The sequence below is a fragment of the Rhipicephalus sanguineus genome, chromosome 11 (assembly GCF_013339695.2).
Source record: "Rhipicephalus sanguineus isolate Rsan-2018 chromosome 11, BIME_Rsan_1.4, whole genome shotgun sequence".
Classification (NCBI taxonomy): Eukaryota; Metazoa; Arthropoda; class Arachnida; order Ixodida; family Ixodidae; genus Rhipicephalus; species Rhipicephalus sanguineus.
Genome location: NC_051186.1, coordinates 77,561,020 through 77,574,836, shown reverse-complemented (window position 1 = coordinate 77,574,836; position 13,817 = coordinate 77,561,020). Strand labels below are relative to the sequence as shown.

Sequence of the window (13,817 nt, the reverse complement as noted above, 5' to 3'; positions counted from 1 at the left end):
AAAAAAAAAAGGGAAAAAAAAAGAAAGAGAAAGAAGAAATGCAATTATGATAGATAAGTGCCTTTTTTAGCGGGATAGACGGCAGATCTAGAGATTATTACACAACACGTCAGTCGTATATGTTCTACTATACGTTCATTCCTAACAACAAAAACTAACCAAGTTCACATTTTCCGGTGTACAAGATCATCTTTCAACGACTGTATCATTTTTGCACACCCGCTTTGACGGCGCCAAGCTTGCGGTGGCAGCCACATTTCAATAAGAACTAAATGAAAACAAATAAAAACGATCTTTAACTTCCTTTTTTTTACTCTCATTCCTAGCGTTCTCAAACTTATCCAGTTCTAACTTGAGGTAACGCAAGGAGCAAACGAGCGTCACCCAAGTGGTACACCAAAGGAAATTCGGTTTATTATGCAACCACAATATCCTGTTCGTACCCAAACATAATGGTTCCCGCTAGCTGAAAAAAGAAACTCGGAAAGCAGCATGCTGCTCCAATATCCCACCGGTACGGCAGCGCAAGAAACTGATGAAGAAACAAACAAACAAACAAACAAACAAACAAATAAAAACATGATTCTCTTCATGCATCGCGGGCGCGTCTATAACGGCCAGACATTTGGCATGGCACGTCTAGAAAAACTGCCAATTCATTGCCAGTCGCCGCCGCCGTCGAGATAACGCCGACACACAGCGCTCGCTTTTCTGAGCGGTGAAGCGACAGTCTCGGGGCGTGTGTACCGTTTCTTTTGATTCTCTTTTATTTAGTGCCGCGTCACTGCATACGTCATGGCGGGACTTTTGAATTCTTTAAGGTCGATACGCCACGTGGTGTCGTTCACGCGAACTAGGCCGCTGGTGTCCAGAAAAGCTGCATATGAGAAGCCCATAAGGCTCCCATGATCCATTTCCTCAGAGTCTCAATAAAGTTAATTCCCTCTCTCTATCTCTTTCTCACGTTAGCGTGTGTTATAAAGCGTGGTGGGAGACTGAAATAACGACCGGGCGTCACACAATGCGAATTACGTAACTAGTGGGTCCTTTAAAGCTTCCAACCCATTACAAAAGGCTCAGTGATAATTCTTCATCGTCACCAGCTGGCGCATCAAGAAACTGCACACAATACGTTACAGATGGTACCTCGCTTCTCCGCGGAATGACGAGTAATATCATGGTGGGTGCTTCCCAACTTCACAAAAATTATGATTTGTGCCGTAGAGGGTACGTTGCTAGTGTAGTTGTATTAGTAGCCACAAGAGAGTTTATAACGGGCTTTAGAAATGCCGCTATCGAGCTTTCGCTGTGACTGTGCTGCGCTTTCCTCGCAGGCCTGGCGTTTTGTGGTGTTTATGAAGCTAGCGTGACGGCAGCGAGCGCACCATGAGCGTGGCATGTAAATCATGTTCTACATGGCATGTCACGGTTTTCATGTTACCACCTGTGATTTATGTTCTTCATACAGTCACGTCGCGCAATACCAAATTTGGTACATGTCGAGATAGCGAAACGGCTGCAAGCACACCATGAGTGCATTTCATAGCGTACATGACATGCATGTCATGATTTCATGTTGCCGCCTGTCATTTTTGTTCGCCATACAGAAATGCGTCGTCGTATCAATTTTGGTATATATATATATATATATCCATATAATTAAACGGTCGCGAGCGCCCCGAGACCATGTCGTGTAAATCATGCTGTTAAACATGATGAGTGGTTTTCAGCGCAGGCGACAAATACACAGAGGAGAAAGAACACGAACACCTCTCTGTGTATTCTCTGTGTATTCGTCGCCTCCGCTGAAAACCACTCATCGTGTTTAACGCAATCCAACTCGCTCAAATCATGCAGGTAATCATGCTGCACATGACATGCATGTCATGATTTGCACAATGCGACCTGTCACCTATGTTTCTGAGACAATCTTGTCACGCCGTACCAATTTTCGTACATATCAAGTTAACGAAACGGCCGCAAGAGCACCAAGGCCGTGGCATGTAAATCATGCCGTTAATAACATGATTTTCATGTTATGACCTATCATTTATGTTCGTCATACAGTCATGTTGTGCCATACTAGTTTTGGTACACGTCCCCCATTAACAAAACGGTCAGGAAGGAAGGAATGCGAAAAGGAGAATGCAGGGAGGTTAACCAGACAGCAGTCCGGTTGGCTACCCTACGCCGGAGGAAAGGGAAGGGGAGTGGAAAGATGGGAGAGACAGAGAGAGAGGGGGGAGCGAAAAAAAAAGAAATGATCAATAAATGCACTGACACGTATGTGGCGGTGGCACTAAAAATAGTCACAAGCGCTCACAAGCGTTCACACAGGCCCGTAGTTCTTAAAAAGCACAAAAGTGCTTTAGGAGAGCGCAAAGTCCTAGGCGGATAGATAGATAGATAGATAGATAGATAGATAGATAGATAGATAGATAGATAGATAGATAGATAGATAGATAGATAGATAGATAGATAGATAGATAGATAGATAGATAGATAGATAGATAGATAGATAGATAGATAGATAGATAGATAGATAGATAGATAGATAGATAGATAGATAGATAGATAGATAGATAGATAGATAGATAGATAGATAGATAGATAGATAGATAGATAGATAGATAGATAGATAGATAGACGGACGGACGGACGGATGGACGGATGGACGGACGGACGGACGGACGGACGGATGGATGGATGGTGGATACGCTTGAAGTCGCAGAAGTTCGCTAATAAATGCTTCGCAATTAATAAGCGCACAAGTCACAGTATCAATGTATTCTCGTCGTTGCAACACTGTTTTCATTCAATCGCAACGCTAATATTCGGCTGCCTATGAATTTTTGCGCATGTGGTACGCAATGTAGCATCAGGCGCTGCCGCCTCTTCGTAGGCTCCAGCTGTTACAGCGTGCCCCTACGTTTGCGATAATGAAACATATGCGCTGCACAGGGAGCAGCGAACCCGCGTGGATAAGTATGCCAAGCGTGCCGTGATAGGAAAGCAATGCGAGGGAAAGCAAGCTTCTCAGTCACGCCGGATACACCGGCGGCGTCACACAGCGGTTCACGTACAGCGGTTAGCATTTCTCGAACGGGGACAATGTCTTTCAGCGGACGCCTCGCGCTCGTCACAGGTGGTGCAAGTGGCATCGGTGCGGCCGTTTGTCGCTCTCTTTCTGAAGAAGGTGTGACTGTTGTGGTAGCAGACAGACAGCTCGAGGCTGCGCGCCAAGTGGCTGAGTCGCTGCGGTCAGGTGAGTGATTCACTTACCGCAGGTGTCGTGCCGTTTTTCTCACAGCTGTGGACATCACTGACTGGTAGGTAAACAACACACACCCTGTACCATTTCCTTTAGCTGCTCTGTGAACTAGCCTACATCAGCGATCACTCGCTCAATATTGCCACGCCCACTTCTTGTTTTATTTCGATGTATTCGCGTTTGACCAGCAAGGACGGTTATCAACGCTCGACGCTGTCCGCGAAGCAGTGTTCGAGAAGCTTCGCGATCGTAGTAGATCGTTTTGTTAAGATTGCGCGCCGCACGCGAATATTCCAGCTTTGTCGAGAGATACCGCCGCCACCAGCGATATCGCTGGAAAGTTCGATAGCACCTGTATAAAACCGACGCGCTTGGCCGCTTGTCAGCTGATCGACGGTCGACGCTCTGTTCGCCGCTATCAGCGCATTGCTGTAGTTTGTCTTTTAGTTTCCCGGCCACAAGTTCGGCCAAATAAAGAGTTTCATCTCTGACGTGCTGCCTTCTGCCTTCGACGACGTCACGACCACGTGACAATATTAACCAATAACGGCAAACAAGAGCCAACGACAAGCTATCATTAGGTAGCGCTAGAGGGCTGATAGTACGCGGGTAAATAGGGCAGGCTAGGACGCCAACGCTCGCCGTTCAGTGTTCACATATCACGCAAACGCGCGCTAAGATATAATATCGCATGCAAAAACATCCTGAGGTCACTTTCCCGTATTAAAGGAGTACTGACACGAATTTTAAATATCTTCGGATGGTCGCTTTAAATAAAAGCACTGGTGTCGACAACCCTAAAGAGAGTATTGTGGTGCCTGGGAATGCCTTGAATATGTTTTTAAAACCGCTACCTTAAAAGAACACTTTGGGTTTCGATATCCAGGGGGTGGCTTCTTAATAGGTCAGTGTGACATCGCAGTGTGACGTCACGGGGAGACAGCAGCTCGCGGTGCACGTAAACAGCGATGAGTGAATTATCCTCCGGTGGCCCCGAGAGTGCTTTCTGCGATTTAGGCTACATGCAGGACGCAATTAAAGTTCGCAAACTCAGTGGAACTGTGTTGACTCGCCGGGATAATGTCCATTGCGGTGGGGCTGACTTGCTGTCGCTCAATGACAGAAACTTTAAAATCAAAGTAAAATATTTTATGGGTGTTCTCTGAATCAGGTGTGTGGATAGCGTTAACACCGGATGCCGAGGAAACGAAAAAATCACAGCATATCCACGAAGTGAATGATGATGAAGCAGCTTGCTCCAGAGGTTAAATCCGGTAAACCGTGAATCCTCTGTACATCTGCTCAATCATCATCATATAAAGAAGTGACACGAGAGTTGCTGTCGTGTGATTGTATATACACAGTATATACACAATCTTTATAATGTACATATCAATGCAGTATATACATTTCGTTCAAGAGCTTATTTACTGATCACATAAGCTCGGGGGAACGTTTTCCTTTTAGTATAATGGCTTTGCATATTGCCTCGGTGCTGGTAGTGACTTGTGCTTGCTCTCGGCGCTGGCGTCTCTCTTCGGCCTCGTGAGCTCTCACGGCAGGGTCTTGGCAGCGAGCCCCCGCTGCTGCTCCATTGCCAGCCTTCGGCGCTGCTGCCTTGGCTTCTTCGGTGTCCATGATGACTAGCGGTAGCGAAGTGCACTGAGTGATGTCCGGCGAAAGAGGAAGGAAGCGCGCCAAGAGCGAGCGCTAAGGCACGACCCTCTAGCGGTCTCCTATCAAACTAGGGCACGCGCCGAGGGCGGAGCCGCCTGAGCGGCGGCGCGCCATCTCGTGAGCACTCTTGAATCAACGGAGGGCACAGCTGCGCCTCTAGCGGGAGCAGTGAGAACTAGCGTACACGGCAGGAGGGGCGAGAGAGTACCCGCCAGCAAAAGGAGCAAGCTCCTAAAATTTAATATCTGATGAAACCTTCACAGCAGCTTCTCCTGCGGGAGGCAGTAGCTAAACGCCCAATACCGCGCCCCGCCAGTCCAGGGAAGATGATTGAGCGGCGGTGATTACGCCTCTTCGAGTCTTGTCTTGTCTGTCTTGTCTTTCTTTCTTTCTTTCTTTCTTTCTTTCTTTCTTTCTTTCTTTCTTTCTTTCTTTCTTTCTTTCTTTCTTTCTTTCTTCTTTCTTTCTTTCTTTCCTTCTTTCTTTCTTTTTTTCTTTATTTCTTCCTTTCTTCTTTTCTTTCTTTCTTTTTTCTTTCTTTCTTTCTTTCCTTCTTTCTTTCTTTCTTTCTTTCGATTTTTTATGTGAAGCTCGTTTTGGGCTCGCACAAAGCTTGTGTCGCATGAGCTTTACATGTGGTTTTGCCTGCTTTGATATCATCATCAAGGCGCTCGAATAACAAGAGGAAGAGGTCTTCTCTTCGGCGCGAGTGCGCGCTCCATATGCTACAGTTAGCTATGCTATATGAAAACTAGCGTACACGGCAGGAGAGACGAGAGACAACCCCCCAGCAAAAGGAGCAAGCTCCTAAAATGTCCCTTTTACGATGTCTCAAAATCGTGTCAGTACTCCTTTAACGCCATAAGTGCACCGCTCCAGATCGCTGGCCAAAGTCTGTTGGAGCGTTTAATATGATGAAACAAATATTGAGCGCACGGTCTGCATGTTTAAACATGCTTACCCACGAGCTCCTTCCTGCACGGCCCAGATGGCACGGGTTGCATGGTGTAGGCTGTGTCAACTTAATGGGCCAAAAGCTGCATCGCCAGCTGCCAGCTTGGCTCGTCAGTAGGCTCTTGTGTAAATTGTTATTGAATAAAAGTAATCGAACTGCAACGAAAATTACCGACTAAACTAAGCCGACTAACACAAAATTGTTAAACAAGGCAATTCCTTTAAAATGATTTATTACATGCGACCCTTATTGAACGAGTCGCCTTCAACTGAGGCCGTGGTTTATAATTACGCTTTGCGTCGCATAATTTGCGAGATATAGAAGGGTCAACTTCACATTACTTCACGTAGGAAGTGTTTATCTGTCCGCTTTTGTATTAAGTTAGGAATTATATTTTCTCATTATTGCGCAAGAAATCTCATAGCCCTAACCACGCACTAGAATATTACCTAACAATAATAACCGCAGGATTTCACAAATAGCCACAGCTGTATAGGTTACCGTGAAAAGCAGACAGACAAAATTTTCACGTTCTCTATACACCTGGCTGCAACAGAGGAAATGATTCTTCACCAACTGCGCGATTTGAATAACACAACGACGTATTATGGCTCATTTTATCTTTAGAACCATTGATGTGAATTGCTCGGATATTCGCAATAGGAAACGGGCAAGTGGTATTCTGCGCAGGCGCATGGCTCTCTATGTTCTGTCGCTGCATTGGAGCACACACACACACACACACACGTACGCCCACGCGTACAGAGAGCAGCTGTGTATAGTTGAACATATGTACTCTATATTCCACTCATTATGTCATCGCTCTACATCCAGGATACAAATTTATGAAATATTTGTTGCTTAAGTGTGAGTAGACACTATTTGAGCACGCTTACCATGGCGTCCATTGCATGCTTGCATCTAGCGCTCTTAACGAGGCGAAACTACGCCAAAATATTCATTCTTCGAAAGGCAACCACTTTTATAGAGCTAATCACAGTGTGGCGACTGGAAACGACAACAATCGAGGTGCTTCTATGTGGCTTATAGTGCAACAACGACCGTCTCCATAAAATTCAGCTAATTTATCCGCTTTACTCCTTGTAAGACCATGAAAAGTTCCACAGCAACAGCCAGCCATTAAGTAACTGAAATTCAGTTACATCTTAACGTGGGAATCACCTAAAAAGATGCAAGAAACATGATTTTTTTTGTTACTGGACAAATGAATTACGAATCATGAAAATTAATCGAAAAGAATGTGTCGGGACAAGTGAGTTTTAAGAAGGCAATCGCAAGTGAAAGAGACATGCCATTGGACGCCAGTGGCCGCAAGACTCGATGCATGTGAAACGTCTGAATCACTCGATAAAAGCTTGTGACAAGCTTCTATCGATCTAGGTGTTGATATCTCAATATCCCCTGATCCGTAGCATACCATATAATACAAATAGTTACCGCAATAACGTAAGCTTACAAGCAAAAACAAGTTACAATGGCCTATGCAAAATGCACTGAATGTAAATTATTGGGCGCACCTCCGCCATTAATGCCGGTATTTATGGTACCAAGAAAAGAATAATGATGCCTTACGAAATTCCAGTTAAATGGCAGTGCATCCTCGGTAGTTGAAATCGCAGTTTTCCAGCGACAAATAGTGAAAGCAAAGTGCTCATGGTATTAAAGCTCAACTACTTCTTTAGATTATTTTAAACAGGCACTCACGAGTGGCGTGTCTCACCTTGTTGGCTGTTTCGACGTAGGCGAAGCCAAGCACCAAGCCATCTTCGTGGATGTCGGCGACACGTTCTCGGTAGAGCATCTCTTCGACTTCATCAGGACTTCGTACCCTCAGCCACTGAGCATAGTCGTCAGCTGTGCCGGCATTCTCCACATGGCACTTCTCGGCGACACCACAGATGAGATGTTCGACGATGTCGTAAGGGTCAATTTAAAGGTGAGCTTGTGCCGTTGGGGCTTCCGAACTGTAGATGGTTTGTTCTCCGTTCATGCAGCTAGAATTTTTTAACAGATGTCGTTATACGAAACACTGGACTGCTTTCGTTGTTGACATAGAGTAAAAAAAAAATATGACGAGACGTTTTCAAAATATAGATCGGCGTTCTACGGAAATAATTTTGCGGCATATCACGAGATGCCATAGAGGCAAGAAATGTTCCTTCGCACGATTAGACCATGCGGCGGAGGATGCCCGAGTCAGCAGCAAATGCTCCCACAGGCGACTGACGGCTTCCAAAGAAGCTTGCCACTCTCCCTGTGCTTTCGTCGAAGCGATGCGTGCTTGGAATATACACCCATGGCGGATGTCCAACGCTTAGGCCTGCTCCGAAACGAAACCATGACGAGTTTCTACAATAGCAGTCACAAAATAATACCTAGAAGGTACGACTCTTGTGAGCGTACTTTTTAGAGGGAGATGGGCAGGTGAAGGTGGACTTATATAATGCCTGCGAACCTTCATTCGAAGTGCGAAAGGAAAGCGTCAGTGAAGATCGTCAATTCGGTATTGTTTTTACTGTTTATGCAGGGTACGTTCCTAATCAACCGAGCGGCCGCACGAGAGATGCTACGCCAGGAGAAGGCAATGCCCCATGGAGGCGCCGCAATCCTGAACGTTGCCAGTATCGCGGCCAAAGCTGGCAGATCACGTTGCAGCGCTTACGCCGCTTCCAAAGCCGGAGTCGTGGCTCTGACGAAGTCGGCGGCTCAGGAACTGGCGAGCCATGGCATCCGCTGCAACGCAGTTCTTCCCGGTTGGACGGACACGCCCATGACGGCTGCCCTAAGTCAAAAGCACGCAAACACTCCCGTATCCCCAGGGCCCCGCCGAAGACCAGCCCAGCCGCGGGAGATTGCCGAGGCTATCACATTTCTGTGCTCGCCAACTGCTAGCTCATGCTTAACTGGCACAGCGCTTGAAGTCACCGGAGGATTCGATGCTTAGGTACAGACGACTGAGACTCCTGTTGATTATTTGCACGTTCCGGGCTGGGTCAAGGAACTGAGGAAGAAGAGGAGCGCGAGAGCACGAGCGGCGGGGACGCTCAGAACTGAAAGCAGAGCGCTTCCACACGCAGCTCAAATAAAAGTATATTTTACCTTGTGCCTTTATGACGGAGTTGAGTCTGATCGCAGTGTCTGGAACGCCATCGTTTAAACATTTGGTGCCGAAACCCGGGATTGAAAGCCAGGAAACAGCGGACGGCTACCAGTCAACTGCACAGGCATGGACCGACTGAAGTCGAAGCGGACGTCGCGGCGAGCACAGAACACGAGGATTATAAACGAGGCAAGTGCTCTCGCGCTCCTCTTCTTCCTCAGTTCCTTGACCCAGCCCGGAACGTGCAAATAATCAACATTCCCGGCCACGCCAAAGTTAGGTACGCAATTCAAGCGGGTAGAGTCTTTGTATCGGCCTGATCACAAGAAGACCTCCTTGCAACTTGATCTTGCAGGAACGAATGAGGCCGTCGGCTCTATGGTCCCTTCCATGACCCTTGCAAGCTTCCATAGCTGGCGTGGCGCGTTGTCAGCATGCACGAGCACGACGTCCCCTTGTTTCACTGCTTTGGTTGATCTGGTGTCAGTACAGTGCGCAGATCGTAGTTGCAACAGGTATTCCTTTTGCCACCGCTTCCAAAATCTTTCAACTAGTAGCTTTCTATAGGTGTGTCTGCGTATGGCATCTGCTCGTTTGGAATTACCTGCGACTTCTACCACTTCCAACGGGTTCGTCGGTGACAGTCGATGGCTTGCCATTGGAGCAGTCTCAGCTCTTCCTGGGCCCACACTGAAGCGTTTGCATACGTTGCAGTCGTGCAACACTCTCTTCATGGTACAGTCATACGTTTCGAACAGTCCCTTCTTGGCGCTGAGACGGTTGACAAGCTTTTCTAGTCGAGTAATGGCGACTTGCCTGTTGCTTGCAAGCTCGAATCCATCCGTGCTCTTCTCGCTAACGACTCTGCATCTTATGACCAGCTCAATTCCATATATGAGAGGCTGAAGGCTAACAACGACGAGCTTCAGAACTTGAACAACCAGATCGAGCAGCACATTCCCGACGAAGAGTTCGAGGCCGAGTATAACGCCGTCCTGGAATATGAAGATAATGCGACGCGAACTCTCGCAGAGATTCTCAGTAAAAAAGATCGCATGCTACAGTCGTCGACACTAACCGAAGGAACGGTCGCCCAAACGATCGCAGCACCATTAGACGGAACTGGAGTCAGATTGCCTAAACTGACAATAGCTCCTTTCTCTGGAGACCTATGCAAGTGGACGGAATTTTGGGAACAGTTCGACCACATTGTTCACAGTAACGTCCGAATCACTGCAACAGAGAAGTTCCATTACCTACGACTGTATCTGAAAGGAGATGCTGCATCAGTAATTGCGGGACTTCCGACGACTGAGAGTTGCTACAACGACGCCATCACCATGCTACAGAAGCGCTTTGGTGACAAGACGCGCCTGGAACAAGAGTACTTTGCTAAACTACGGATGTTGACCCCTGTTCGTTCATCAAATGACACGAAAGCCCTACGCAACTTGTACGACCACGTTCTCGTCAATATCCGCGGACTCGAGACTCTGGGTGTGCACAAGGCATCCTTCTCATCTATGCTCTGCGACATCCTATTGCGTGCTCTTCCACGGGACATAGTCGTTTAGTATCATCGGTCGTGTGCCGTCCAGGTGGCATGTGACTCGAGAAGTGATGCTACACCCGTGGGACTGGATGGTCTGCTCAACTTCCTGGGCATTGAGCTGGAAAGCTTAGAGAAGAGCGATTTCAATGACGCTGGAAGACGAGAATTCGGAACAACGCCCGCGGCAAGTCAGTTGACGTATTCTCGCCGTGGGAAACCTACGTCATCTGTGCTTCACAGCAACGCGTCAAGGGAACCAAAAAAGGACAACTGCGTCTTCTGCTCGTCCAGTCAACACAAATCTGAACTGTGCACAGCTGAGTTACCACTGACGCAGAAAAAAGAACTACTGTCCAATGACAAGAGGTGTTTCCGCTGCACCACCAAAGGACATCGGGCACGGGACTGCAAAAGGAAGATCTCCTGCTCGAGATGCCAAGCGCGACACGCTACAAGCATGTGTGATCCCGACAGGTGTTCGCGGAAGACAGACTATGTCAACAAGAACGACGGAAAAACTACGACAGTCTGCGCATCACTTGGAAAACGACCACCAAATGAAGGTTCCATCGCTTGCGTCTTTCTCCAGACTTTCCGAGCATGGGCCATAAATGATGACACGTGTCGCTACATACGAGGAGTATTTGATGGCGGCAGTCAGAGGACCTTCATAACTGAAACCTTGTCCAAGCACCTTCGGCTGAAAAGTGTGGGAACTACTCGGATAGCACTCAACACTTTCGCGAGTGCATCAGACCAAGAGGCTAAGAGGCGTCGGATCGTCGAGCTACGACTGCGGAGTCAGTTTTCCGACCAGGAGATAGTCCTAGCAGCAATAGAGATCCCACACATCTGCCAGGACATCGAAGAGACAACAATGGACGCAGCATTCGTCGCTTCTTTCAAGAAGCTTGGAAAGGATGTCGCCGATGAGCTGATACACCCATCTGTCATAACGAACAATGGTATCAGCGTACTGATCGGTTCCGATCAGATGTGGAAAATATTGACCGGCGAAGTTTCAAGATGCGAAGGCAACGAATCCTTGATTGCACTGAACTCGAAGTTTGGATGGACCTTCCAGGGGAGCACATCGCACTTGATGTCTCAAACAACAGCTACACGAATGATGGTGTGCGTGCTCAAAGTTCAAGCTACCGATTCCGACGAGTTTCCGCGTTCCTTTTGGGAACTTGAGAACATAGGAATTACAGACACGATAGGCAAGCTTCCTGAAACGAGCAAGACCATGATGCAATTTGAGAAAACCATCAGCTTTCGCAACGGAAGATATGAAGTGGCCCTCCCTTGGAAGGATGGATTCGAGCTTGCAAGCAACAGGCAAGTCGCCATTACTCGACTAGAAAAGCTTGTCAACCGTCTCAGCGCCAAGAAGGGACTGTTCGAAACGTATGACTGTACCATGAAGAGAGTGTTGCACGACTGCAACGTATGCAAACGCTTCAGTGTGGGCCCAGGAAGAGCTGAGACTGCTCCAATGGCAAGCCATCGACTGTCACCGACGAACCCGTTGGAAGTGGTAGGAGTCGACTTCGCCGGCCCCCTTTATGCCCGTAAGGAAACAGGCGACACGAAGTGTTACATTGCACTTTTCACGTGCGCCGCATCTAGAGCCGTACACCTCGAACTCGTTTCGAAAATGACATCCGAGGCTTTCCTATTGTGCCTACGGCGATTCATAGCTAGAAGAGGAATACCTAGCGTGATCTACTCGGACAACGCGCGAACCTTTCGCAAGGCATCGGCAGACATGAGACGACTACACCGAATGGTCTCTGAAGAGGAAGTAGCTGGTCTCCTCAGCACCAACGGCATTTCGTGGAAGTTTATAGCGCCAAATGCCCCTTGGTGGGGTGGATGGTGGGAGCGCCTCATACGATCAGTGAAGATTCGTCTGCGAAAAATTATCGGAAAAGCTCGTCTAAACTTCGAGGAAATATCGACAGTGCTGGCTGAGGTCGAAGGAGTCATAAACTCTAGGCCTTTGACTTTCATCGAGACTTTCATTCCGTATGCGACCGTCGATGAAGTCGCAGGTAATTCCAAACGAGCAGATGCCATACGCAGACACACCTATAGAAAGCTACTAGTTGAAAGATTTTGGAAGCGGTGGCAAAAGGAATACCTGTTGCAACTACGATCTGCGCACTGTACTGACACCAGATCAACCAAAGCAGTGAAACAAGGGGACGTCGTGCTCGTGCATGCTGACAACGCGCCACGCCAGCTATGGAAGCTTGCAAGGGTCATGGAAGTGACCATAGAGCCGACGGCCTCATTCGTTCCTGCAAGATCAAGTTGCAAGGAGGTCTTCTTGTGATCAGGCCGATACAAAGACTCTACCCGCTTGAATTGCATACCTAACTTTGGCGTGGCCGGGAATGTTGATTATTTGCACGTTCCGGGCTGGGTCAAGGAACTGAGGAAGAAGAGAAGCGCGAGAGCACGAGCGGCGGGGACGCTCAGAACTGAAAGCAGAGCGCTTCCACACGCAGCTCAAATAAAAGTATATTTTACCTTGTGCCTTTATGACGGAGTTGAGTCTGATCGCAGTGTCTGGAACGCCATCGTTTAAACACTCCCTTTTTCAAGAAATGTATTTTGCGCCTCAGTCGTTTGTACCTAAGCAACGTACGCACCAACTAGCCCAGAAACAAGTCCTTTTGGAGGATTCGATGTGTGAACCTGCGATAATTCTGCACGTACGGTTTGCTTGTGCAATTAAAGTTAAAAAGACATAATTCCTTGCTTTTAAAAGTATCCACTGGAAGCGAAAGCCATCAAAGGAGCACTTATAAGTTGCGGCGCCTCAAATAGTAATTTTTGGGGTTTCACGTCCCAAAACCACGATATGATTATGAGAGACGCCGTAGTGGAGGGCTCCTGAAATTTCGACCACCTGGGGTTCTTTAACGTGCGCCTAAATCTAAGTACACAAGCCTCAAGCATTTCGCCTCCATCGAAATGCGACTGCCGCGGCCGGGATCGAATCCGCGACCTTCGGGTCAGCAGCCAAGCACCTTAAAGGGGCCCTGCAACACCTTTATGAGTTATATTGGAATAGTCTCATTATTGACTCTTCACGAGTCATATGCGGCAAAAATTTGTCGAATCCGTCAAGTCTAAGTGGTGTTACCAAATTATAGAAATCACGTTCCGCAGCTTTCTCCCACCACTCAACGCCGCCAGCGCGCGGAAAGCTGCGCGGGACGTGGAGGGA

The 13,817-nt window shown here is 47.7% G+C and overlaps 1 protein-coding gene across 1 annotated transcript; it reads left to right on the top strand.

Annotated features, from left to right (window-relative positions):
* The first annotated feature begins 7,480 nt into the window (after nt 1-7,480).
* LOC119375175 (estradiol 17-beta-dehydrogenase 8-like) lies at nt 7,481-8,877 on the top strand. The gene is made up of 2 exons (XM_037645367.2): nt 7,481-7,860; nt 8,452-8,877. The coding sequence occupies exons 1-2, from the start codon at nt 7,798-7,800 to the stop codon at nt 8,866-8,868; spliced, it is 480 nt and encodes a 159-aa protein (XP_037501295.2). The 5' UTR covers nt 7,481-7,797; the 3' UTR covers nt 8,869-8,877.
* Nucleotides 8,878-13,817: the final 4,940 nt, after the last annotated feature.

Bases quoted from the DNA above. Each gene is read 5' to 3' on its own strand.
- LOC119375175 (XM_037645367.2), top strand. From the start codon at position 7,798: ATGGCACTTCTCGGCGACACCACAGATGAGATGTTCGACGATGTCGTA. The intron at 7,861-8,451 runs GTGAGCTTGTGC...CTGTTTATGCAG, and splicing joins TCGTAAGGGTCAATTTAAAG to GGTACGTTCCTAATCAACCG.